Source organism: Scyliorhinus canicula, chromosome 27 (assembly GCF_902713615.1).
Source record: "Scyliorhinus canicula chromosome 27, sScyCan1.1, whole genome shotgun sequence".
Taxonomy (NCBI): Eukaryota; Metazoa; Chordata; class Chondrichthyes; order Carcharhiniformes; family Scyliorhinidae; genus Scyliorhinus; species Scyliorhinus canicula.
Window position 1 is genome coordinate 11604926 of NC_052172.1, and position 27915 is coordinate 11632840.

A 27915-nucleotide genomic window follows, 5' to 3' on the forward strand; every position below is an offset into this window, starting at 1 on the left:
TTCCTCCAGAATGTTCCAAATGGCTCCACCAATTGCAAGCAAGAACAGGCGATGCCTCAGAATCCCAGACTCACCGATTGGCTGCTTGCCAAGTCAATCAGGATGCAAGGCTGGCAGTGCCTTGGTGCCAGGTTGGTGACCATGTTCTGGCCCGTGAGGGCCTTGCCAGGTAAAGGGGGAATGGGGAGGAGGTTCCAAGGTTGCAGGATGAGGGGAGCATCACGAAAACAGGGGGAGCCTGATGTGGGGGTGGGAATTGGGGCAGCTTTCCAAAATGCCAACCCGATCTACAGCAGGAAATCCAGCCTGGGTGGAAAGAACCCCCGCCCCCCCGGTCAGAAAAACCAGCAATGTGCCGTTGACCAGGGATGTTTCTCAGCACTGCAGCCGTCGGGAAACTCCCCATTAAACGGGCCGTTCTCCGGACTTCAACTTGAGTCCACTGAATCGCACCCACTGTATTAGGTTTGGTGAGATGATGCAGATAATGGAGGAGCTATGGGTTAAAGCAGTCAGGTGTTGAGGTTCAGTTTTAGTCTGGCTGGAAGGTGAGCCAGAGATTTGGACAGGGGATTGGATCTCTATCTTTAAGTAATCCCAAAAGATCTGTCTTTCTCAAAGCGGAGTATCCAAGACATCTCTGTACATCACGTATTCCTGAGTCTGCTAACTATTTAAAAGTGGATTGAAATCTGAGGTGGCCTTTGGTTGAGTGCGAATAAAGACAGCAGTTAAGGGTTAATGTGTCACTATATTGTTTAACATTGTTTTAGGGGCAATTGTATGCTATTTTCTGCTGTGATAGAACATAGAACAGTACAGCACAGAACAGGCCCTTCGGCCCTCGAAGTTGTGCCGAGCAATGATCACCCTACTCAAACCCACTGATCCACCCTATACCCGTAACCCAACAACCCCCCCTTAACCTTACTTTTTTTTAGGACACTTCGGGCAATTTAGCACGGCCAATCCACCTAACCCGCACATCTTTGGACTGTGGGAGGAAACCGGAGCACCCGGAGGAAACCCACGCACACACGGGGAGGACGTGCAGACTCCACACAGACAGTGACCCAGCCGGGAATCGAACCTGGGACCCTGGAGCTGTGAAGCATTTATGCTAACCACCATGCTACCGTGCTGCCCTATTTTAATACCGTGTTAGTAATAAAGTTTGTTTTAATATACCACAACCCAATTTGTTTGTGAAATCACTCCTGAAGCGAGGTATCGTTTCCTCACAATCAATTAAAATTAAATGTTGGGGATTCTGTCCAGTATCCAAGCCACTATTGGGGTCTGGTCCAGATTTGTAGTACATGTTTCTGTAATGGCTATTAGATCGTACTTATTAATTTCTTTATTTTCCTTCATTTCTATTTGCACTATCAGTTTATCTTCTATATTTGTTGTATGTGCATTTTAATTCATAGCCATTAGATTTGTCCTTTGTAGGGGCAGCACGGTGGCGCAGTGGGTTAGCACTGCGGCCTCACGGCGCTGAGGTCCCAGGTTCGATCCCGGCTCTGGGTCACTGTCCGTGTGGAGTATGCACATTCTCCCCGTGTCTGCGTGGGTTTCGCCCCCACAACCCAAAAATGTGCAAGCTAGGTGGATTGGCCACTCTAAATTGCCCCTTAATTGGAAAAATGATTGGGTACACTAAATTTATAAGAAAAAGAAAAGAAAAAGATTTGTCCTTTGTAAAGGGCAGCATGGTGGCGCAGTGGTTAGCACAGCTGTCTCACGATGCCACGGTCCCAGGTTCAATCCCGGCTCTGGGTCACTGTCCGTGTGGAGTTTGCACATTCTTCCCATGGGTTTCGCTCCACAACCCTTTACTCTGTATCAAAGTCCAGCGTGGGAAAGGTGTACTTGTCCTGGGAGTGTTTGGTGGTGAGATTGTGAACACGCTGCCAAAAGGAATGTTTGATGTGAATATTATTGATGACTTTGAGGGGAAGCTCAGTGAGTGCATGAGGGAGAAAGGAATGGAAAGCTATGCTGTGAGCTTAAGCTGAAGAGGGTTGGGAGGAACCTGATGTGGAACATAGACAAGGGGCGGGATTCTCCGGTCGGCGGAATCGTGTTCGGGGATCAGCCGGAGAATACCCATTTCTGACCAAATCGGGGGCGGTGCCACTTTCACGATGCTCTGCCCCCTCCAACGCAGCATTCTCGCAGAGTAGACCCGTGGCATGCCTTTTCGACAGCCTGAGGATGTTGCCTGAGGCCCACTCCCCAATGATCTGCCCCCGACCTGCCATATTTCCAACAGCGTCAGTCGTGTGTGCTATCATCCATTGGGAACTTGGCGTGGCGGCTGCTGACTCAGCCCAGCGCCGCCACAGTCAGGGGAGGTACAATCCGCGGGCAGGGGGGCTTTGTCAGGCTGGAAGCAGTGTTGGGGAATGGTCTGGAGTTTGCGAGCCCGTCAAAGGGGGGGGGGCACTATTTTGCAGGCCGAGTCCTCGCGCGGCCGACACCTTATTACATGGTGTATCTGCTGCAGGCCATGCCGTGCGCATGGACTCGACAATTCTCCAGGCCATATCAGCAGCTAGAGTGGGTGCTCTACACTGCCGGCATGCTAGCCCCCACCCAAAAGGAGGATTGGTGGCTGTTTTGCGCCGGATTTTCAGGCGTAAAGCGCCACCTTCCCCATGCCAGCGGTGTCAGGACATAGCCTCAGAATCGGAGAATCCAGCCCAAGGAATTTTTAGACCAAATTGCATGTTTTTGAGACTTACCGCTGCATTCACAAATATTCTTTTGCATGTTATTCTGGTTTTTGAATCCTCGTCTTGTTAAATTGTCTTCCTGCTCACTCTGTACAGGGCTTTCCTTATTATTTTGTTGTTGTCTTATAGCAATGTGGATCCCTGCACAGTGAGTTGGTTTCAGGGCCGAAATGTGGAACTTTGCTAAAGTTGTTCGATGCACCAATTGAAGTGTAAGAAATTTGTGTCTTTTCATAAACTGGAATGTTCTGTACAGGATTGAACTCTTATGAGATTAGGTAAATCGCGTAGAATCTCACTCTGCAAAGCCAATTTCTAATAGTTTCAACTTCTAAACGGGCCCCAGAAACAGCAAGCTCTTTCTGAGCCGGCTGCCATGGTGACATTCCGGAGCTGGGAGGTTGACATCACGTGGAAGATGTCTTTACCCTCCAAATGAATCTCAATCACCTGACCCACCCACAGCCTCAGCTCTGCAAGAGTTTGGAAAGGTCCAGGAAATGACCCTCAGCAGGAGGTAAACTAACCAGCTCCCTGGAGCAGGGTGACCAACAGGGGAGGAGGTCACCACCCTGACATTATTGGGTGCCTCTCCTGTACACATTGGTTGTAAGGCTGAGATGGACAGAGTTTTGATCACTCAGAGAATCAAGGGATGTGGGGAGCCGGTGAAAAAGAGGAATTGAGGCAAGGATCGGCCATAATCGTTTTGAATGGCGGAGCAGGCTCGAGGGACCGAGTGGCCTCCTTCTGTTCCCATTTCTCATGTTTTTATGATATTCAACAGTGTCTGGTAAGGAAGCCCTGTGGTGAACACAGTTTGGTCTCACATTGTTAAAGAATTAACACATTGCAATAACTTGGGGCAGGAGTTTGAATAAATGAGAGATTAACAATATTTCCTGGGGTTAATTTTGACCTGGGTGTGATAGCCCACTTTATATCTCTCCCAATTTTTATTTACACTGATTGTGGCAATGTAGAAATTATCCCACGAGTTGCAGCATTTGGCTCAATGAAGTTGGCAGACTGTGACACCAGGGGTGCCTCTATCATCATTTGAGAGCAGAGTCGTGATGGCTGCTGCTGATGTTGCACCAGCAGGTGTCAGTGTTGCTCCATGAAGTACAAAGAGAACAGCAGGATCCCATACTGTCTGAAAGATCATAATGTCTGTGCAGAAACTAATTGGACATGCCCCCCTGTATCAATAATTAATAAACACACCCACTCCCAGCATTGCACGCTTGAATCAGTGTATTTTATTTCACCAGAATTGTAAAGTACATTTTAAATGAATTAAAGGTAAAACAGCAACAAAAGCGAGATCTGAGAGACACTCAGCGAGCAATTAGAAATCAGTGAGATGGCGAGAGAGAAAACCTATCAATCACACCCGGAATAGTCTTGTCAGTGTGACTCTTGGTCACATCACCATCGCTTCATTGCGAGCTGGAGCTATGGGACGGTCTTACACAGGTTTCGGTAATAATCTACAAACTTTGGGTTGAATGTGTCTCTATGCTACTTGATGCACAGGACAACTGCAACATCACAGTTGCACATCTTTTTTACCACATTCTGTGTTGGAGTGTGGCAGCCACGACTTAGCTGAAAAAGAGGAGAAAACTACCGATATACAGTGTAAAAGATGTGCAGGTTGGGTGGATTGGCCATGAAAAATTGTCCAAAATTCTATGATTAACCTAGGACTTAAGTTCGGCGCAACATCGTGGGCCGAAGGGCCTGTTCTGTGCTGTATTTCTCTATCTCTATAAAATATGGACTGCAATGTATACTAAATAGTATACTAAATAAAATAGTATACTTTAAAGCAGACCAAGGCAGATCAGCAGCACGGTTCAATTCCCGTACCAGCCTCACCAAACAGGAGTTTAGAATGTGGCGACTAGGGGCTTTTCACAGTAACTTCATTTGAAGCCTACTTGTGACAATAAGCGATTTTCATTTCATACATGGATACACACACTCGAAAACACACTAATGTATACACTAATGTGATGGGTGGGATTAAAGATGTTAGAATCCGCAATGCTTTTAAAATCATTAAGGAATCAACAACAATAATATCGTGGATGATTCACAATTGTTTGGAGCTCGATAATCTACTTGAAGCTTCGCAATGTACAGGCCACTCAATGTCGTAGGGCGGAATATTACCAAGAAATGGCAATCTGTCAGTCCCTGACAGTGCCAACCTGGCAGTTGAGCATGTTCATGACCCCCAGGCTCTGCACTTACCTTTGAGCCCCTGGAGGGATCCAGAGAGAATCATGTTTTACGATTTTCCGGATTTTGAGCAATCGCCGTTATTTTCATGGACTGTTGCCTTTGTGGTTCCACTTTTTAATTGAGCTCCGAGATTCTCAGAGCCTCTTTCTTAGTCATATCTGCTAAGGACTGGTTGGTACCCATCGATGCAACAACAACTGAATTCTTCCGCTATAAGTTATTAACCCTCTCTGCCTATTGTAGCCATCTGGGATGTCACTTCCAGAATACAAAATGGATGATCGCAATGACTGTAGGGAAATATGGACAATCTTAAGAAAGCAAGCAGGCACAGAGCCGGTATGCATATTGAGAAGGCAACTCCCAGACGAGACTGAATCTGTAAGGCAATTAGCATATTGATGGCCCATCTCCGGGAACAAAGGAAAGACACTCAAGTAACCGATACTATTGCAGACATCCCGGCGCCCGAACGACAAAACAAAGCAAGGCCAACGGCCACCAAAGACACGCCCAGCCATCAGGGCACCCACCCCTTTATTGGTCAAAATCAATACGAGTGATCAAGACACGGCCCAATTAATTGAGGCCAAGTTCAAGGCCCGCCCAAAAGCGCGCGAAGCCCCTTCAGGTATAAGAAGAAGCCCCCAAGAGAGAATCGCTCTCTTGGACTCGGCTCTCGAAGCGGAGAGACCCGTCCACCAGCTGCACCAGAAGCAAATAAGTCAAGATCAACGCTCGCCATCAGATGGACGACCTTAGCTGTTCTCCTGTTACACCTTCGAACCCAACAGCCTCAGATCCGAACAACGGCCATTGTTCCTCTGACTGAGTGGGCACCCGAAGTTAAGTATAGGCGTCAGCGTTAGAGATAGTTTAATTTATGGTATTTTGTGCATGAGTAGATATTACTGTGTGTGTAAATAAATATCTCTGGATGATTACCTGATCCACAGACAAATTGTCATTGGGTAAATAAGATCAAGAGTTGAGGTGGATTAATAATGCAGAGACCCAGACTATGCTCTGGGGACACAAGTTCAAATCCAGCACGGCAGCTTGTGAAATTTAAACGTTCAGTTCATAATTTAGAAATTATGAGAAATGAAAGCTTGTCTCAGTAATGATGACTGTGAAACTATAATTTATTCTCTCCCTGGTGAGTCCATCGAAGACTTCTGGCGGGCCCTAATCCCACTCGTCCGGGACTGTGACTGTCAGGCTGTTACGGCCACCGAACATTCTAATCTCCTCATGCGCGATGCGTTCGTAACAGGGATTGAGTCGGACCTCATCCGACAATGACTGCTGGAAGGGACCACGTTCGACCTAGCGGAGACAAAAACTTTAGCGCTCTCCATGACGGTCTCTTCATGTAATGTTCAGGCCTATCCCTCTCGCTGCGCGGCCCATTCCTCCTATCCCTCCTGGACCCCGCAAACGACCCCCCCAGCTGGGGCCCTGCCTAGCCTATATGCCTGCTCTGCATGCCAATCCGCTCACCCCGGGGGTTCCCGCTGCTACTTCTGCGGCCAACAGAAGCACCCCCGCCAACGCTGCCCAGCCCACGCCGCCACTTGCAAGTCGTCTATTACTCGGGTTCGACACTACTGTTAATCCTTCTATAGCTACCCAGACTGACTAACCAGTCTGCTACAATCCACGTGGTGGGAGTGATATTGAATCAACCCTGTGTCTCTACTCACTGACTGTCTCCACTGGAAAGAGGCAGATCATGTGTGTTGTGTTCTTTATATATGGGTTGGTGTAATGCCCTCCTGCGGTCGTGTCACCCTTGTGTGTATCGTGAATGCCCATTGGCCGTGTCCTATCTAACAGATCTATTGGTTGAGTGTCTGTGTGTCATGTCTCTGGTGCTCCCTCTAGTGTCTATCTAGTCTACATGTATTTACATTAACCCCTTGTGCATTTACAGTGATGCACATCACCACAATCCCCCCTTTTTTACATGTCACATATTTTCTGTACACGTAAAGAAAATTTTTTTTTTTTTTTTTTTTAAATAATTTTTATTGAAATTTTTCGATACAAACATTCCACGTAAAGAAAATTGAACAAAAAACAGGCAGATAAGTTATGGTATGTACAAGTCAGGAAAACAGTGATTAAACAATAAGTCCAAATCATTTGTGTGAGTCCAAAATCCATCAATCATCATGGTCAAATGTCTTTCTGAGTGGGTTGGTGAATTTGATGGTGGCATGTCCTTGTGAATGCCATCAATGTCCCTGTGTCACAGGAACCAAGAAGTGGTCAAATCACTTTGCTGTCTGATTTGGAGTCCTTTTTTTTTTCGATGTTTGTGATGGTGATGTTGGATGGTATCTTGTAGCTGATAAGTTGTTGACGTTGAAGAGGTACCATCAACAGTATCATTCGAGGTCATGTATGTGCCACATGTTGAAGTTGGATAATACTGTGCATACTGGTTCCGGCCAAATGCTGTGTAGGAAGGGTAATCCTGATGAGAACTGTTGAAGCTGTCGAATTGGAAACAGAATTGCTGCTCGCATAAATACCTGGTGATGGTGTGAAACTAGAACCTTGCATCTGATAGGAATATGCTGTTTGGCCAGGCTGGGGTGCAGCAAATCCTGGGCTGTAACTAAGGCATCCAGTCTGTAGTGCAGTTTGCGCTTGCGGTAGTCCTCCTTGGGTCTTGATTCCACTAGTGGGAAATCCGTAGTGCTGGCCTGTTTGAGAATATGCTGCATAGACTGCTGGCTGCTGCATTCCTGAATACTGGGTTTGTCCAGCATAAGCTGTCATTGACTGCACTGCTGGTGTGGAAAGAATATGTGGGTATGGCTTCGAAGGATATAGCTGTGGTGAATATTGGTGAATTCCTCTTGGACTGTAGCCACTACTTGTTATTACTGACCCAGTGTAATTGTCAAATGATCCATCTCCTGTCGTTTTGGCATCTGCTGTCACCCTGAGCGTGCCGTCACTGAGGTTGTGGCACTCTCTGTCTGGAGTAAAGTCCGGCTTACGTGAATCAGAGTCGGTGTTTGATTGCTCCCATCTGGAGACTGGTCTGTTTCACCTGAGTCAGTGTTGGTTTGTCGGTACTCCCCGTCCGGAGTCTTAGCAGGTTCACTGGAGTCAGCTGAGATTTCTTAAAGCTGCATGTCTGGAGTCGGAACATGCAGGAATGCATTGACTTGTGGAGAGGTTCGAGCGAATGAGGTTGGAAGTATCGTGGTGTCACCGGAGTCACCAGTGGTCTCACAGTGATCGTCGAGTCCCTCTGTACACACTAGCTGAGGTCTGTCACTTTGCACATCTTGCATGGGAAGTGGGATACTGTCGTCACTCGTCTCACATACCGTGGGTAGAGCCTCAGTAGCTTCTTGTTGTTCACTTGGGCTGGGTAAATTGTCAGAGTCTTCATCTGGTGGCGCAAACAATGTGGGTGAACTGTCATTGTCTTGCTGTTGTCCTTCATTTGGGCTTGGACTGTCATCGTCGCTTTGTCCTTCACTGGAGCATGATAGACCGTCATGGTCGTCCTGCTGTGCACTGGAGCGTGGTAGACTGTCATAGTCTTCTTGCTGTTTACTTGAGCATGGCAGACTTGCATCGTCTGCTGCTAGTTGGTCAGAGGAGGTTGCTATACCCGCATGGCCTTGTTCCTGCAAGGACTGCGCTTCGAAGTTTTGCATGTCTTCTATCGTGGAGTCGGGAACCCTTAGCGGTGGCAGCAGGCCGCTTACTGTGGGCTTGTACCGCTCTCTGTCTCTTGGTTTCAGGCCGCAGCATAATCCTGCACTCACGAGCCGTATATGCTGGGCTGAAGATCCTCAAATCCGAAGAATAAATTCGCGTCTGCGTTGGATTCAGTATGGGGGTCACCATTTCTAATGAAAAAACCTTCGTCCGAGTCATAGTCCTCTAGGACCATATCATCACTGCGTCGGAGCTGGCATTGGGCTCGCGAGGTCCAGAGAAAATATAACGGTCGTGTTGAAGTATTCAAGGTCTGAATCATCGGTTTGGGCATAGGTAACTGCTTGTTGCAGGGTTCTTTGGAGGTTTCTTTCAGGTCCTGGTTGAATTTGAGGCCTTGTGCTGTCATTCCAGGTGAAAGAAGGTTGTTTTACGGCTTTAAGAGATTTTATTTTTAACTTGGGATGTTTCCCCTTTAAATGGGCATGGTCCTGGGCCTCTGACATCATGACGCATTTGACATCAGATGTAGGAAGCGTTTGCGCATGCGTATATCGCTGTTCCTGCACTGGGGGCGTCTTCGTGATTGCGCATGGGTGGCTTCTCGCGCATGCGCAAACGGACCTTCCTGTTCTGTGCGTTTTTCGCGCAACTACGCATGTGCAGTACCTTTAGAAAGATGGCCGCCGATCAAAATTGTTCTCTGCTCCGGGATCTCGGCCTCGTGGTGAGTACTGGCGCTTCTCTTACCGTTTTCCGCTGGTTTGCCTTTTGGGGAACTTGAATTTTTAAAAGATTTCTTCTGCTCTGGCGCCGGCAATGGTGAGCAGAAGCTCTGTCTTTTCAGCATTGGCCACGTCTTGTAGGTCAGCTGCTGCCAGGAAGATTTCAAACATTTGCCGGAATGCCCGCCAGTTTTTGCGGAGATTGCCGTGGCACTGGAGCTGCTGCGGAACCGGGATCTCAAACATCTCGCCTGGGTATTGTTGCTGGTTGTCACTGTACGCTGAGGTATGGCTATATGGATTGAAACAGTTCACTCCGGGTACCATGTCTTGTTATGCTCTAAGCGTAGCATAAGCGACTTGTGGTGCACTTGACAAAGGAAGGTTCAGACGTGGAGATAACTTCAACACGTTTATTAAACTATTTACTCTTCTATTACTCTATTAACTACTGTTAATCCTTCCATAGCTACCCTGACTGACTAACCAGTCTGCTACAATCCACGTGGTGGGATTGATATTGAATCAACCCTGTGTCTCTACTCACTGACTGTCTCCACTGGAAAGAGGCAGATCATGTGTGTTGTGTTCTTTATATATGGGTTGGTGTAATGCCCTCCTGTGGTCATGTCACCTCTGTGTGTATCGTGAATGCCCATTGGTCGTGTCCTATCTAACTGATCTATTGGTTGAGTGTCTGTGTGTCATGTCTCTGGTGCTCCCTCTAGTGTCTAGCTAGTGTACATGTATTTAAATTAACCCCTTGTGTATTTACAGTGATGCGTATCACCACACCTCCCTCCCTCTTTGCCAATCTAACTTCGGATTGCAAACCCTTTGCCACCAGGAGCAGACGGTACAGCACCCAGGACAAGACCTTCATCAGGTCCGAGGTCCAGCAGCTGCTTCAGGAGGGTATCATCGAGGCCAGCAACAGCCCCTGGAGAGCCCAAGTGGTAATAGTTAAAACTGGGGAGAAACACAGAATGGTCGTGGACTACAGCCAGACCATCAATCGGTACACGCAGCTCAACGCGTACCCCCTCCCACGCATATCTGATACGGTCAATCAGATTGCGCAGTAACAGGTCTTCTCAACAATTGACCTGAAATCAGCCTACCACCAGCTCCCCATCCGTAAATCAGGACGGTAATATGGACCGTCCATACACTGCTTTCGAGGCAGACGGTCGGCTTTATCACTTCAGGAACTGTACACCAGTGAGAGCCAGCATTTTCAGGAACTGTACCCCAGTGAGAGTCAGCACCTTCAGGAACTGTACCCCAGTGAGAATCAGCGCCTTCAGGAACTATACCCCAGTGAGAGTCAGCACCTTCAGGAACTATACATCAGTGAGAGTAAGCACCTTCAGGAAATGTATATCAGTGAAAGTCAGCACCTTCACGAACTGTACCCCAGTGAGAGTCAGCACTTCACAAACAGTACCCCAGTGAGAGTCAGCACCTTCAGGAATTTTACCCCAGTGAGAGTCAGCACCTTCAGGAACTGTACCCCAGTGAGAGTCAGCACCTTCAGGAACTGTACCCCAGTGAGAGTCAGCACCTTCAGGAACTGTACCCCAGTGAGAGTCAGCACATGCAGAAAGTGGATCTCAGAAAAGTTGACCATCTGTAGGAACAGAAGCTGATAAAGAAAACCTGGACTTGTAGCTCATGTGAAGAATAATCACTGGTATACGGAATGTTGTCATGTGTGGAGCTGAACTCAGAATTTGTCAGGAGTTTGAGGAGATGCTTTTGTGTTTGTGTGCACATGTGTATGCATTTTTTAAAAATATTTTTTCGAGTACCCAATTATTTTTTTTCTAATTATGGGGCAATTTAACGTGGCCAATCCACCTAACCTGCACATCTTTGGGTTGTGGTGGTGAAACCCACGCAGACACGGGGTGTATGTGCAAAATCCACACGGGCAGTGACCCAGGGCCAGGATTCGAACCCGGGTCCTGAGCACCATGACTAACCACTACACCACGTGCCGCCATGTATGCATTTTTATGTGTATGTACATAGTTCTATGTGTGTTTGAACGTGTATATCTGGGTGTGCATGCGTGTGTATGCATATGTGTGAAATGATGGTGTGTGCTGTGGAATTGGCAATGAAATTTTAGGATAACAAATTCAAATGACAGGTCTTGACTGGGTCTGCCTGTTTCCAGTTGATGTAAATGACAATTTTAAATAGTGAAGATGATGCAAATAAAGACCATTTTGTTTCTTACTGACTAACAGTCTACTTTATTTCATCAAATGACCACGTTGTTTTTCATCTCCCCTGCTGTCCTGACAACCTTAGACGAGCGCTTTCAGTATCAGTAATTAACAAACATTCCCACTCCCATCATTGCAGGCTCCAACCAGTGAGAGCAGCAGAGAGGCTAGCTCACTCTGCTTTATTTCACTTCAACCTTATCCTTAAATGAGCTAATGGTCAAACAGCAACAAAACCTAGAGATCAGTGACACTCGGTGACCAAATAATCAGTGAAACGACCCAACAGGAATCCTATCCTGTAGAACAGGAATATTCCATTGGAGAGCCACTTGGGTGGGTGACTCAGCCACATCTCCGCCACCTCATTGCAAGCTGGAGCCTGGAATGGTCTGGCACAGATCCTGGTCATAATCCACAAATGTCTGGTTGAATTTGTCGATGTGCTTCCTGAAGCACAGGGCAGCTGCGACATCACATTCACACATCTTGTTACTGCACGGGAACCACGATAACCAGGGCCCACCTGCAAAAGAGGAGACTGTAAATATATATATATATATATAATGTACACCTGGTATACACTATTGCTGTGGGTGTTCATCAAGCAAGTGGAGATCCAAAATATTTGGGGGAATGACCCCTAGAGTACTAAAGTTGTGGACTTTCCCTAATTTTGTGTTGGCCTCTTAATGTTCTGCGGCCCCTAATGCAATAAGAGTTTCTGTATACTGTAAGCTGGGGTCCATCATGCTGTGGGCTGCCTCATGTTAGGCATGTGTTGTCCCAGCTGTGTGTTTTTAATATTATGTTGGGGGTTTGCTCATTCTGGAGGTTTCTGCTGAATCTTCCTCATGTTGTTGCAGCCATCGGCAGTGTGATGCAACAAACTATTTTAGGGCACAATCCGATAAAGGTTGCAGGAGTTATTTTTATTCTTTTATGGGCATCGCTGGCTGGGCCAGAGTCTGTTGCCCCTCCATGAGCTCAGTGGGCTCGCTCCCGCTCGGCCATTTCAGAGGGGCAGTCACGAGTCAACCCCATTACTGTGGGTCTGGAGTCACATGTGGGCCAGATCGGGTAAGGACAACAGATTCCCTTCCCCAAAGGTTGGAGCAGTACCTCCCGAGGGTGACTGGGCAGGATCGGACAGTTTTCGTAAAGTCGTTGAATGTGCGCATCTTTTGAATGTGGTGCTTCCGCCGGCAGAAGGAAGTTGGAGGTGGTGGCGGCACTGGATGCGGAGAAGGAGTTTGAGCGTATGGAGTGGAGCTATTTGTTTGCGATGTTGGAGAGGTTTGAGATTGCACGTAAGTTTGTGGCAAGGGTGAAACTGTTGTATGAGGATCCAATGGTGTATGTGTGTACAAATTAGATGAAGACCATAAGACATAGGAGCAGAATTAGGCCACTTGGCCCATCACCCCTGATCCCCAGATGAATTCAGGGTACTTTCCACTGCATAGGGGAATGAGGCAAGTGTGCCACATATCCCCCCTTCTGTTTGCACTGGCAATAGAGTCCTTGGCCATAACGCTGAGGTGCTCAGATAAATGGTGGGGGATAATGAAGGGGGCGGGGGTGGGGGGGCGGGGGGGTGGGTGGAGGATAGGGTGTCCCTGAATGCTGATGATCTGTGGCTCTATATCTCCAACCCAGGCTCTTCAGTGAGTGTTTTATTGTATCACCTCCGGGTGGGGGAGTTGCCATTTCGGGTTCTTTAGCTTTCTGGGTTGCAGGTAGCTCAGGATTGGGCTCGTCTCCATAATTTGAACTTTACGAGCCTGGTGGGCAGGGTCAAGGCGAATCTATTGAGGTGCGATAGCTTTCCCCAGTCATTGGCAGGCTGGGTGTAAGTGGTTAAGATGAACATCTTGCCGTGGTTTTTATTTTTATTTTGGTCTTTTTACCAAAATCGTGTTTTATGGGGGTGGTTAGGTTGGTTTCGACGTTTATGTGCGCAGGTAAGGTGGCAAGGATTAGGAGGATGATGTTTAAGAGAGGGCGACAGTCTGGCCCTTCTGAACCTGTTATACTATGATTGGGCGGTGAACGTTGAGAAGGTGTGGGGCTGGAACAGGGAGACAGAGGCTTTGTGGGTGAGGATGGAGGCAGGTTCTTGTAATGGAGACGGGGTTGCAGACGCTGGCAATGGCGCCACTGCTGTTTACCCCAGGGAAGTTCTCAGGGAGTCCTATGGTGGTGGCCATGCTGAAAATATTGAGGCAATTTCGGCAGCATTTTAGGGTGGGGACAGGGTCAAAGTTGATGATTATCCGAGGGAACCATGGGTTTGAGCCAGCGAGGATGGATGGAAGGTTTTGGAGATGGGAGGAGCGACAAGTGATGGAAATGTAGGACTTGTTTTTAGAAGGGTGGTTCTCAAGTTTGGAGGAACTGGGGGAGAAGTTTGGGGTCCCGCGATGGGAGGTTTTCAGGTGCATGTAGGTGCAGGATTTCGTGAGAAAGGTTTTTCCGACTGCACAGCCCTCCTTGTTGCTGGAGGGGTGTTGTCGGTGAGGGGGGTTGGTCATCTCAGCGATCTATGGGAGGAATTTGGAGGAGGCGTCACTGGAGGGGTGAAGGCTAAGTGGGAGGAGTAGCTGGGGTACCGCTGGAGAAGGGGCTGTGATGTGAGATGCTGCGGAGGGTGAATGCCTCGATCCTTGTGTGCGAGGCTGGGGTTGATACAGCTAAAGGTAGTACACAGCAGCTGACAAAGTCAAGGATGAGCCAGTTGTTTGAGAGAGTGGAGGATATTTGTCAGGGATGTGGGAGGGGCCTAGTTAATCACACACACATGTTCTGGTTCTGCCCGAAGTTGGAGAAATTTGTTCTTCAGCACCATGTTGGCAATCAAGCACGTGGATATAGAGTCCAGTCCCCTGGGGGCCATATTTAGGGTATCAGATTTGCCAGTGTTGGAGACAAGAGCTGGGCCAATGTTTTAGCCTTCACTTCGTTGATCTGTTGGGGTGGAGGTCAGTTTCTCCACCATGTGCCTCAGCGTGGCTGGGGGATTTAATGGCGTTCTTGTACTTGGAAAAGGAGAAGTTTGCCCTGAAGGGAGCAAGTGAGCGATTCCATAAGAGATGGAATTTGTTTATACTACATTTCAGGGAGCTGGTTCCTGTCAACTGCTAGCGGGGAGGGGACGGGGTGAGGTGGGGAGGGCAGGTTTGGGGTTTTGTTGGATTTACTTTGTATTGTTATGTGTTTTGGATGTTAAAGTGTTAAAAATTTGATTAAAACTACTTCCAAAAAAAGGTTTCCCAGGCTAGATAGGGCAGTCCAGCCACGAAGCCCCTCTCCCAGGGGAGAGGCCCGAGGTCAATCCCTTTCCCCTAGCCTGAGCCCCGCCAACTCCCAGGACCCTTGGGAATCCCTCCTTCTGAAGCCTGGCAGCAACAAAGAGGCACATGACCCCCACACCCAGTCCACACTTGTCAGGATCTGCACCAAAGTCCACCCAGTGCAGTTCCCCGCACATGTTGGGGTCAGGGACATTGCGGGAGAGCTTTGAATCATGCTTCAAACTCGCTAATTACACGTAAAAAGGGGGTTTTGCACAATAATAATGTTCCCGCCCACTCTAGGCGGGAAGCCCATTATTGATGAAATCCATAGAATCCATACAGTACATAAGGAGGCCACTCGGGCCTTTGAGTCCACATCAACTCTCCAAAGGAGCAGCCCACCTAGGCCCACTCAACTGCCCCTTCCTTGTAACCCCACCTAACCCGCACATCTTTAGACACGAAGGGGCAATTTACCATGGTCAATCCACTTAACCTGCACATATGTGGACACAAAGGGGCAATTTAGAATGGTCAATCCACCTAACCTGCACATATTTGGACATAAAGGGGCAATTTAGCATGGCCTGTCCACCTAACCTGTACATATTTGGACTCGAAGGAGCAATTTAGCGTGGCCAATCCACCTAACCTGCGCACATTTGGACTCGAAGGGGCAATTTAGTATGGCCAATCCACCTAACCTGCACATCTTTGGAGTGCGGGACCAGGGATTTGCTGTCGTGAGTCCTGATTTTGGACCAACGTGTTACAGCCAATCGCGGATCTCAATTTTAGTGGGCAGACCTGGAGAATCCCGGCCATGGTAAAGCCTCTTTTGCACAGCGTGTGTTTAGGATTCGGAATGCAAGGCTTGGAAGCATCATGGATTCGACTGTGGCCTTCAAAAGGACATTGGATAATTATCTGATAATAACATTTTGGCAAGAAATGTGAAAAGGATGGGGATTTTGGGACGAGGTGAGTTGCTGTTGCAGAGTGCCAGCACCAACAAGACAGGACGAAAGGACCCCTTTCATGCTGGCCGTGCTTTGATTCTATGAAAACCTGTGGTCAGTATATACTGGACAGTGGCAATGCCCACTGACCTGTTGAGGGAAGGGAGGGGACAGGGAGTCAGTGCAACTTCCTAAGATCAAACAATGTTTGATTTGGTATCTTACTTACTGCACATAGGGACTTCATCATAGCAGCGTGAAATATAGAGTGTGGTCCAAATGGAGCAGCCCATGCTAATGGCTTCACCATAACATTGATCATGCAAATAACAGCACCTAGGGGGGTTGACAAACAGGATACATTATTCCACGGATGTAGGTCTTTCTATAGATACTTGTCAGTACCTAATCAACATAGCCTCAGATAGGTTACTAACTCTGTAGAAATGCCCTAGAGTTCCTAAGTGTTAAAATTTAATCCCCTTTGTACCCACTGCAAATGTGCCATGGGAAAAGTGATTGATGGGGAAGTTTGATGATTTTTTTCCGCCTTTATTTGGACCCTTTCATTTCTTGAAGATGGCCTTTAATTTAATGTTTATTATTATCACGAATATGCTTACGTTAACACTGCAATGAAGTTAGTGTAAAAATCCCCTCGTCGCCACTCTCCGGCGCCTGTTCGCCTGAAGGAGAATTCAGAATGTCCAAATGGCCCCCACCCAGACTACCTGTCACACGTGAGTTGCTCTTGCCAACATGATGATCCTTCCCTCTCACTGACCACATATCCATTCCCCCACAAGATCTCCATCTGATGGTGCGAGCCCCCTGCTGTCCAAGAGAACACTCCGGAGGAAAGCTCCATATCTGCCACCATCGATGCATCATGACAATCATTCCCACCCTCCAATAGCATGGAGACACACACCTCGGTGGGCAAAAGAGTGGACAGTCTTCTGGGGCACAACTTGATGAGCACCATACAGTACAGATGCACATTAGGTTGATCCAGGGACATCCGGGGGGACTGTATTTGGAGGTTTGCTGCATCCCAGGACCCAGCTGAGTCCCTGCTGGGCCTCTGGACTAGGCTAACCCAGAGCTAATGCAGTCGATAGGGTGAGGCCATGAGATTCAGAGGGGGATGTTAGTGATATTCCAGCAGGTCCATACTCGATTGAAGGAATCCCAAAGACTACGAGCACAGGAGATTGCACTGGCAATGCATGGCACCGAGAAACACTGCTAGGGTGGCAGTGGAGAGTCTGGAGCACGCGCCAGTACCATAAGTGGTTATCCAAAGCATTGCTCACTTTGAGCACCTCGACCGCATTTCCGAATCGCTGAGGGGCATGTTCTTGACGCAGGTGGGCTTTGCCGAGGTGCAACAGAACATGTCCCAGTCACTGGGGGCACTGCGTAGCATGTCTCAGTCTCGGGGGCATTGCTGAGGCTCTCCAGAGAACATCCCAGTCGCTGGACTCTATCGCAGACACAGGGGAGCATTGGCGATTCACTGCAGAGCATGGCTTGCTCACAGGGGCATCGCTAAGGGCATCAACACCATGGTGCAGACATTGGGGTCTAGCCAGGACGAGCTCAGTCCAGCTGCCCCTCCATCCCGAGGGGACCCCAGGGCTCTACGGGCACCAATTGGGAGGAGGGAGCGCTGGAGGCCAACTCGGAGCCTCCCTGCGGGGTGACAATGGCGACACCAACTCTCCCAAATCCACAGCCCCAACAACAGCATGTCGTGGGGTCAGTATGGCAACAGGGTGGCACAGTGAGGCATGTGCTGGTTTAGAACAGTGGGCTAAACAGCTGGCTTGTAATGCAGAATAATGCTTCAATTCCGGAACCAGCCTCTCCGAACAGGTGCCTGGTGACTAGGGGCTTTTCACAGTAACTTCATTGAAGCCTACTTGTGACAATAAGCGATTATTATTATTATTACAATGATGGATGAAGCCACGAAGCAAGCGGGGATGAGGGCCCCCCTGGTCTTCCCGGCATGCCGGACCCTTGCCGCTGTCACCTAACATCCATCCTCCAGCTGGTTCCACAGGTCCTGTCTGAGCTTATCCTTCAGCCCCTCCTGGCACCTCCTCATCCTCCTCCTCCTCGGTGTGTGCCATGTTGTGGAGGGCACAGCAGACCACCACAAAGCGGGCGACCCTCCAGGGGTGTACTGCAGTGCATCACCAGAGTGGATGAGGCATCGGAACCGCATTTTAAGCAGTCTGATGCACTGCTCAATGACAGCCCAGATGGCCACATGGTTCTTGTTAGATCAGATCTCCGCCTCAGTCACCAGCCTCCGTACTGGCTTCATTAGCCAGGTCCTAAGCAAGAGCCATTCAGTCACCTTGGGGTGACACAGGTACCACACCTTCTGCTTGTTGAGGAGGAGCCTCCTGTGGCACACGCTGTCTGTCATCTGTTTAAAGAACCAACAACACCTGTACACCTTGGACCATCGTTGGCCTCCCCCTCTGGCTCCCTCCCTGGCCTGATGGACGGCTGGGTCCTCAGAGTGTGCGGCAGGGCCCTGCTCATGGGCCGCCGCCTCTAGCCTCTTTTGATGCTGCTACCGTCGCCTTCTCGGTCATCTGGCCAGCTGGCCTTCCAATGCCACCACGAGGACTGCTTCCAAGATACCACCCATAGTGTAATATCTGAAAGGAATTGGAAAGGGTGAGAGACAGACAATCAGCTATGGCTTCCAGCCCGGTACTTTCGGATGAACCAAGCCTCCCCCACTCTCACATTCTCACATTCTCTGCCATTCATCAGGGTGTCATCCAACACACGCACCCCAGGCCGTAGCAGTGGCCCCTGGGAACCAGACCCCAGACTTTGTACCCCTGACCCCACATTGTCTGGTTAGGGCGCTGGTTCCCGCCCCCCCCCCCCCCCCCCCCCCCCCCCCCCCAGTCCACACATCCACCCTCCGATTGTGGAGATGTCCCTCATGGTGAGGCTCAGTTCTTCAGTGTTCGAAATTTGCCCGCTGCCTCTGTAGTGTCGATGCCTCCGGATGACAGGACACGTGTCCAGGCCTCACTGTCTGGTTGGGATGCTAGGCAGTCACAAGTTCTTGCTTCATGGCACATCAACCCACAGGAATCCATTTAGGAGCTGTTAAGTGTTCAGATTATGAAAACTGCCAATTCCCCATCAGCAATAGCCTTAATTTGTGTGGCCAGCGGCCACCATGGTCAGCGGGGGTTAAAGTGACCATCACCATATTACCATGGACGGGGCTCTGTCCTGGGGCAGTTCGCTGGGATGGACAGGCAGCAGCTGGAGCCGCTCCCATTATGAGTCTAAACGATCCGGGGCAGGCATGGCAGACCCGTAGACGCTGAGCCCCATCGCCCCCCAGCCCAGGGGCGATTTCCCCCAACGATGGCGACCCATAAACCTCCCCCTCCCCCGAGCACTGGGGCAGTGGCCCCTGTGGCCCCCGGCTGACTGCCTTCCTGATTTCCAAGATGGCTACACATCTCGTTGGATCCCCACAGCAGCCATTACACTAGCTTCACGTTTTAAATAGGTGTACTAAACAGTTTAAAATCAGCGAGGAGGGAGCTGGGAAATTCAACGTTCAAGATCAATGAGGAGGGAGCTGGGAAATTCAATGTTTAAAATCCGTGAGGAGGGAGCTGGGAAATTCAGGGCGAAATTCTCCGCCCCCCACGACGGGTGGGAGAATAGCGGGAGGGCCTTCCCGACATTTTTGCCGCCCTCCCGCTATTCTCCCCCCCCCCCGCCGAAGTCCCGACCCGAATCGCTGCCGCCGTTTTTTACGGCCGGCAGCGGTTCTCAGCTGTTAGATGGGCCGAAGTCCCAGCCCTTTCCGCCGTTTTTACGAACGGCAAACACACCTGGTCTTGCCGTTCGTAAAACCGGCGTCACAAACTCGCTATTAATAACCATGGCACCGATTGGCACGGCCGTACCACGGCCGTGCCAAGGGTGCCATGGGCCCGCGATCGGTGGGCACCGATCGCGGGCAGCGGGCCCGATGCCCGCGCACTACTTGTCCTTCCGCCGCCCCGCAGTATCCATTCGCGGGGCGGCTGAGGGGCAACCCGGCCCGCGCATGCGCGGGTTTCGCGCAAAAACGCGATGACGTCACCCGCGCATTCGCGGGTTGGAGTCTTCCAAACTGCGCATGTGCGGCTGACGTCATATGACGCGTCAGCCGGCGCTAACTCCGGCAAGCGGGCTTAACGATTTTCGTTAAGCCCGTCTTGCCGGAGCCTACGGCGTCGGGCTGCTAGCCCCGACCGGGGACCAGAATCGGTCCCCCGTCGGGAAGGGGCGCGCTGCCGTAAAACCCGTCCGGGTTTTACGGCAGCTTTACGATTTCTCCCGTTTTGGGAGAATCTCGCCCTCAATGTTTAAAATCCGTGAGGAGGGAGCTGGGACACTCAATGTTTAAAATCACCTGTGACATCCGAAAGTCGGCCATGCCCAACCAGGCCCAGACCTTCCAGAGGACGTCCGCCAAGGGCATCATAGGCCAGAGGACAAGAAAATCAGAATCCGCCTCCATTCCTGATGTGCAATCTGATGAACACCGCGATGGAGCGGGAGGCCACGGAAGCGCAGGAAGACGCACGACACATCAGCTGACACGGGTGTCACTGCACATAGTTAGTCCGGGGGAAACACATTTCCACCACCAGTCCGAGCAACTCCTCACAGTCTGCCCTCGGGTGTGATGGTTGGGCTGGGACTGGATCTGTGACGGCGGCTGGAGGGGCGGGGGTTAATGAATGTTGGACCTATGGATGTCCCACAGACCTTCCACCCTCACCCAGAGGTGACAGGTCATGGGAGCCACAGTGTGAGACACCCTGGTGTGACAACATCACCAGTCTATGACCCCAAACCTTTCTCCATCTCCCACCGCCTCCGCCTTGCCCAAAATAATGTGGTCTGTGAGGAATCAGTCCCCATCACACAACCAAGGATCACCAGGGCTGACAATGGTCTGTTACCCAAAATACAGGAGTCAGGATTTCTCAGGCAATCAGCAGCATCCAAAGCTCATCCCACAGCAAGTCATCATGATCCCTCATCCCACAATCTAGACCCGCTGACACTGCCAACCCAGGCCCATCACCCTCATGTGCTTCTGTGGTGAATGAGGAGGGGGAGGAGGAGCTCTGGTTGTAGCTGGGGAGGGAGTGTCATGTGAGAGTACCTTTAAGAAATGGGTGTTTTTATAGAATAGCTGTAGTCGGTGTACCTTTAAGAAATGGGTGTTTATTACTGCAGTGATGTCAGAGTGTGGGTAGAGCTGGGCTGTCTGTCAGCTTTTACTTTTGCTTTGGATTTGCAGCTACAGGGTGTGTTTCATTTTGTTTTGAGAGCTGGATAGCTGCAGGCAAAGTAAGGATCTCTCCCTGCAGGCTACAGACTGACTTCAGGGGTGGAGCATCACAGTGGGATGGAGCATCGCGAGGGGTGAGCATCACGGAGGGGCGGAGCATCGCGGAGGGGGTGTAGCATCGTGGAGGGGTGGAACATGGCCGAGTGGTGGAACATGGCGGAGGGGTGGAACATTGCGGAGGGATGGAGCATCGCGGAGGGGTGGAGCATCGCGGAGTGGTGGAACATGGCGGAGGGGTGGAACATTGCGGAGGAGTGAGACATCGCGGAGAGGGTGCAGCATCGTGGAGGGGCAGGACATTGCGGAGGGGTGGAGCATCGCGGAGGGGTGGCGTATCGCGGAACATCACGGAGGGGGTGGAACATCGCGGAGGGGTGGAGCATCGCGGAGGGGTGGCGCGTCGCGGAGGGGTGGAACATCGCGGAGGGGTGGCGTATCGCGGAACATCACGGAGGGGGTGGAACATCATGGGGGGGTGGAACATCGTAGAGGGGTGGAACATCGTAGAGGGGTGGAACATCGCGGAGGGGTGGAACATCGCGGAGGGGTGGCGTATCGCGGAACATCACGGAGGGGGTGGAACATCATGGGGGGTGGAACATCGTAGAGGGGTGGAACATCGCGGAGGGGTGGAGCATTGCAGAGAGGTGGAACATCACGGAGAGATGGAGCATCGCGGGGGGTGGAGCATCGCGGGGGTTGGAGCATCACGGAACATCGCAGGGGCGGAGCATCGCAGAGGGGTGGAACATCGCGGAGGGGTGGAACATCGTAGAGGGGTGGAACATCACGGAGAGGTGGAGCGTCGCGGGGGGGTGGAGTATCGCGGGGGTTAGAGCATCACGGGACATCGCAGGGGGGCGAAGCATCGCAGAGGGGTGGAACATCGCGGAGGGGTGGAACATCGCGGATGGGTGGAGCGTCGTGGGGGTGGAGCATCGCGGAACATCGCGGGGGCGGAGCATCACAGAGAGATTGAGCATCGTGGGGGGTGGAACATCGCGGAGGGGTGGAGCATCGTGGGGGGTGGAGCATCGCGGAGGGGTGGAGCGTCGCGGGGGGTGGAGCATCTCAGAGGGGTGGAGCATCGCGGAGGGGTGGAACATCGTGGAGGGGTTGAGCATCGTGGAGGGGTGGAGCATCTCGGAGGGGTGGAGCATCACGGAGGGGTGGAGCATCGCGGAGGGTTGGAGCATCGCGGAGGGTTGGAGCATCGCGGAGGGGTGGAGCATCACGGAGGGTTGGAGCATCACGGGGTGGAACATCGCGGAGGGTTTGAGCATCATGGAGGGGTGGAACATCGCGGAGGGGTGGAACATCGCGGAACATCGTGGAGGGTTTGAGCATCTTGGAGGGGTGGAGCATCATGGAGGGGTGGAGCATCGCGGAGGGGTGGAACATCGTGGAGGGTTTGAGCATCTTGGAGGGGTGGAACATCACGGAGGGGTGGAGCATCGCAGAGGGTGGAGCATCGCGGAGGGGTCCATGCAAATCATTATTACTCGTGGTGCCGCTGGCGCAGGGTGTGTTCCTTACTGCCACCACTAGCTGGGGACAGGAGAACCACAATGGTGCCAATCCCGTTTTAAGCCTGATGCTCGATTCTCCGCCCGATCTCCAATGTCGCTGCCAGCATCGAGCAGCAGAGAATCCACCCCAAAGAGGCCAAAACTAAACACAATTCTCTAGTTGTCATTTCATCAAGGCCTTGGTCAGCTTCAGTAAGAGATCTTTGCTCCTGTACTCAAGTCCTCTCACAATGAAGGGCAGCTTACCAATTTGGTTTCCTAACTTCTTGCTGCACCTCCATGCTTGCTTTCAGTGTTTGGTGAACAAGGACACTCAGTCCTTTTGTACATCAATATTTCCCAATCTATCCTCAATTTCAATTACACTGCCCACCATTCTGTGTGGGTGAATGGCTAGAGTTTGTCATATGGGTCATGAGCGGCCATGGAGTTTGGCTGAGGGGGGGGGGGGGGGGGCATGTTAGGGGCATGAGGTGGTCTGGCTGGTACATGGGGAGTGTGTGGAGTGGTTCAGAGTTTTGAGGGGTGAGGGCTAAGGGCCTTTTAGTTTTGAGTATAACTGGGATGAAATCCCACAGCACCGAGATGGGCCTTTGAAACAGCCCGTCCCCACACACTGCAGCCTCCGTGGCTGCCTCCGAACCTTCTCGCCAACTTGGCCAGCCCGACTACAGCCCGTACCCTTGCTCCCAGAACAAAAATCTCGTCCTCGATGGCACTTTCTCCTGGGGCCGGCCAGCAGGCCGAGGCAGGCATTTCCCCAACTCCCGCTCCCCTTCTCAAGGATGAAAATCCCAGCCCAGAGTGTTTTTCACACCTTGGCTCATTTTACCTGTCAATTGCATCAACTGGCTGGTTGCCATTTCCTCCAATCCCACAAAAGCAGCCATAGTTGTAGTAACTCAAACTATTTGCACCTGGGTTGGCACAGTTGATGACGGATGGAAAGTCGACCATCTTTCTGCCCCGAATCTCAAAGCTCTGAACAGGGATCAACATTGCTGTGAAATAATAAGAAAGATATCAGTGTCTGATCAAACCCCATGCCGCTGGATCAGTAATCGAAGCTTCTGGAGTACTAAACCTGTAACATAACCAACACCAACCACAAACTATCATAGCCGCTAAATGAAGCGTGGGTAACACAGTTTTAGCACTGCTGCTTCACAGCGCCAAGGACTCGGGTTCTTGGGTGACTGTGAGGAGTTTGCACTTTCTCCCCGTGTCTACAAGGGTTTCCTCTGATGCTCCAGTTTCCTCCCACAATACAAAGGTTAGGTGGGTTGGCCATTTAAATTGCCCAATAGTGTCCAAAGGTAAGCTGGGTGTTGGAACCAACAATTCTACGGACACGTGCTTGTAGGATTAGAATAGCGATTTTAATATACTCACAACAGAGCCAGCCTATTAGCCATTGAACTTTTGGTGAACTGGCCGGCTGACCATGTGGCACTGATCTTTTATACAGCAGCTTCCGGGCAGAGCCAAGGGAGAAGCCCCATACAACTCGAGCATTCCCAGAGCTACTCCCCCTGGAGGACAGGTAGTGCAACTGCACTTACAATACAGACACATCTATATATAGATTATAATCCGGTGTGAATCACATTTACCACAGTGGGGTTACAGGTAAAACTCCCTCTACACTGTCCCCATCAAACACTCCCAGGACAGGTACAGCACGGGGTTAGATACAGAGTAAAGCTCCCTCTACACTGTCTCCGTCAAACACTCCCAGGACAGGTACAGCACGGGGTTAGATACAGAGTAAAGCTCCCTCTGCACTATCCCCATCAAGCATTTCTAGGACCGGTAGAGCACGGGGTTAGATACAGAGTAAAGGTTATTTTACACTGTGCCCATCAAACACTCCCAGGACAGGCATTTCCACTACTTTTTACCTTCTCTGTAAATGGAAATTCATCAGCATTTCAAATGATGCACAGCTTTGGCTGTGAGCTCACTAATTGTTATTGCCGCTCCCCCTCATCCTCCCCTGGTCTCCAGGTGATCACTTACCTGTGAACAGTATGAGGAGAGCAATGAGGTTCGGGGGTTCCATGGGTTCCTGTTTCCTTTGCGAGCTCGATGTTTGCAGAATCCGTGTCTCTCCCTCTCTTATCATGTCCTCAGGGCCGCTCCATCCCAGGATAGCTCTGCAAAGCAATACTGTATAGGGTGAGTGTCACCTTGGGGCGCTCATTCTAACATCCTGACATTCTCCAGAGTGTCAGAGGTTTGAAAAGACTGATGCTGTGGGTGGGGCAGGTGTGTCCAGCCTTTTTTACTGAGCTAATTATAAGAAACATCAACTGGTGAGTGTCATCCAGAAGGATGAAACCCACGCACACACGGGGAGGACGTGCAAACTCCACACAGTCAACCAAGGCCGGAATTGAACCCAGGTCCCTAGCGCTGTGAGGTAGCAGTGCTAACCACTGTGCCACCGTGCCGTCCTTTGTTGCCTTTGTCTGATCCCATTATGTATTTCTAGCTACCCTGCCGTAGCCTCTTTAATAATGGATCCTAGCAATTTCCCTGCAACAGATGTTAGGCTATAGGTTCCCGATTTCTTCTTGTCTCCTTCCTTGAATAAAAGTGTTACATTTGCTATTTTCCAATCTTCTGGGACCCTTGCAACATCTAAAGAATTTTGGAAGATTATAACCAATGCCTCTCCTATCCTTCAGTCCTGGGGACTTGTCAGCCTTCAGGTCTGTATTGGGCCGTTATTTGTAGAAACATTTGATACAGGTTTTTATATTTCTAGCTAGTTTTCTCTCATGCTCTATCTTTTCCCTTTTTATTTTCTTTTTAGTAATTCTTTCTTAAAATCTGTCCAATCTTCAGTCTGACCACTAATATTTGCTGATGTGTACGATGTTTATTTTGAATTTGATACTACCCTCAACTTCATTATTTAACCACAGACGATTTGTCTTTCGAACCAGTGAACCACAGAATCCCTACAGTGCAGAAAGAGGCCATTTGGCCCATCGAGTCTGCACCAATCCTCTCTAAGAGCACCCTTCCTAGGCCCACACCCATGCCCATCCCTATAATCCCCCCTAACCTACACATCTCTGGACACTAAGGGGCAATTTGTAACATGGACAATCCACCTAATCTACACACCTTTGGACTGGGGGGAAGCCAGGGCACCTGGAGGAAACCCACACAGATAAGGGGAGTAAGTGCAAACTCCACAGCCAGTCACCCAACCCAAGTGTCTGGTGCTGTGAGGCAGCAGTGCTAACCACTGTGCCACTGTACTGCCTGTAGTCATCTAATAAGCCCACCTGCAAAGGACTATGGGAATTATGGTCAACCTAGGACAGATACACAGCCTATGTGTGTCTAAAACACAAGTAACCAGACCTGATCGAAACCCCCGCTCATTTGCATTTTAATGCCCCATTTTCCCAGGACAATACAACTCCAATCAAGCAACCGGTACAGCCACAGACTGATCAGCGCCACTCCCCTTACTCAGAAAGCACAACTGCCAAGGTCAATGACCGCTAAGGACCTGCCTAGCTACCAAGGCACCTGCCCCTTTATTGGTCGAAATCGGAGTGATCAGAGCCCTGTTGAACTATTGGGTCCAAGGTTAAGGACCTCCCCAAAGAGCGCGAAATCCCAGAGGGATAAAAGAGAGGAGAGCCATGTGTTCTGTCTCTTTTGGATCTGGCCTGTGCCAACCTAATTGTAGCAGGAACAGCCAGCCAAGTTCAAGACCAACGATCGCTACCTGACGGATGAGCCCAGCAGAGACAGAGCCACTTTCTTCAAACCAACCAAGTGAAATCCAGATAAAGGCCTTATCCATTTGCACAGTGCCGGTCGCCCTGAAGTTGAGTATAGGTTATTGTAGCTGATAGGTGTAGGTTAACTCATAGTAGATATTGTGTTTGCATGTTGAGAAAACTCTTGTGTATGTAAATAAACCATCTTTTGAACTACCTAACTGGTTGTGTGGTCATTTGATCGATATAAGGGAAGGTTTGTGGTTCACTAAGATAAACAGAAATACCCACAGTATTGGCGACGCTGTTGGGACCGAAACAGAGCAACATGCCCTTCTCAAAGAGTCCTTCTTATGGAGCTAATTCTCTGCTGAGAGTTCTTAAATCTTCACATCTTCAAATGTATGACCTCTAACACCTAGAGGGACAAGGGCGCAGAGGAACATCACCTCCTGCAAGTTCCCCTCCAATGCATTCGCCATCCTGACTTGGAGATACATCGGCTTCATTCTCGCTCGGTCAACATCCTGGACCACCCTCCCTAACTGCACTGTGGGTGTACCTACACCACATGGACTGCAGCAGTTCAAGAAGGCAGCTTTTAATAAGGACATGGGGAGGTCACACTGAGTAAAATAAAGTTAGATTTATTTACAATAACAGTATATACCCTTCCCGGTGGATTCCTGCCGGCTTCCTTTCCTGCTTGGTGCCTTACTGGCCGACCTTTTATACAATAGTTAATGGAGTTCCCCCGCCCCGCAGCGGAGAAGCTCGTACTCCGCGAGAACCACGGGACGATAACCATTCCCATTCCGTAGGTCGGGCAGGGGATATTACACAGCTCACCATCCTTCTCAAGGGGCAATTAGGGATGGGCAATGAATGCCGGCCCTGACAGAGAAGCCCAAATCCCATTAGGGAGCAAAAGAAGAAAGAGACGTGGACTGGTCTGGCTGCTGGAATGAGGTGGGAGACAGATTGGGCAGCTTTCCCTGCTGAAGCTGTCCCAGGCTGAGGAGCAGCGTCAGTACCGGGAACGGGCGCAGGGGTCGCTGGCGGTGGAGGGAAGCAGAGAGCCGGGGGAGCGGGTTCCGGTGGCACCGAAACAGGGTCACACTCGGTACCGGTCCTGACTCAACCCGCCAGGCTGGATGATCCGGGAGAGATTAACAGGCACGGAGCCGGTAAAAAAAAAATAACGGAGCGGGGACCGGGATGTGATGAGGGGTTGGGTGATGGGAGGCGGGGGGTGATGGGGAGGCGGGGGGGGGTGATGGGGAGGCGGGGGGGGGGTGATGGGGAGGCGGGGGGGGGGGGGTGATGGGGAGGCGG

At 50.5% G+C, this 27915-nt stretch overlaps 3 protein-coding genes across 4 annotated transcripts in view; 1 reads left to right on the forward strand and 2 right to left on the reverse strand.

Annotated features, from left to right (window-relative positions):
• Window positions 1–7076: 7076 nt before the first annotated feature.
• On the reverse strand, window positions 7077–9093 carry LOC119957705 (eyes absent homolog 4-like). Its single transcript, XM_038785770.1, is given in 3 exon segments — window positions 7077–7499; window positions 7502–8052; window positions 8975–9093. Coding segments are annotated over 3 exon segments (921 nt in total). The 3' UTR covers window positions 7077–7248.
• A 2557-nt stretch (window positions 9094–11650) lies between these two features.
• The window catches only part of LOC119957827 (basic phospholipase A2 PA-9C-like), a 39125-nt gene continuing 22860 nt past the window's right edge, over window positions 11651–27915 (reverse strand). The window contains exons 2-5 of the mRNA XM_038785962.1: window positions 24854–24990; window positions 23667–23835; window positions 16128–16234; window positions 11651–12169 (exon numbers count right to left, since the gene is read on the reverse strand). Coding sequence (XP_038641890.1) covers window positions 12009–12169; window positions 16128–16234; window positions 23667–23835; window positions 24854–24959 — 543 coding nt within the window. The 5' untranslated portion in view covers window positions 24960–24990 and the 3' untranslated portion in view covers window positions 11651–12008. The remainder of the gene's footprint in view (window positions 12170–16127; window positions 16235–23666; window positions 23836–24853; window positions 24991–27915) is intronic.
• The window catches only part of gemin7 (gem (nuclear organelle) associated protein 7), a 4624-nt gene continuing 4319 nt past the window's right edge, over window positions 27611–27915 (forward strand). The window contains exon 1 of one of the 2 annotated variants that reach the window (XM_038785963.1): window positions 27611–27767. In XM_038785963.1, coding sequence (XP_038641891.1) covers window positions 27735–27767 — 33 coding nt within the window. In that variant the 5' untranslated portion in view covers window positions 27611–27734. The remainder of the gene's footprint in view (window positions 27768–27915) is intronic. The other variant, XM_038785964.1, reaches the window with a different exon arrangement.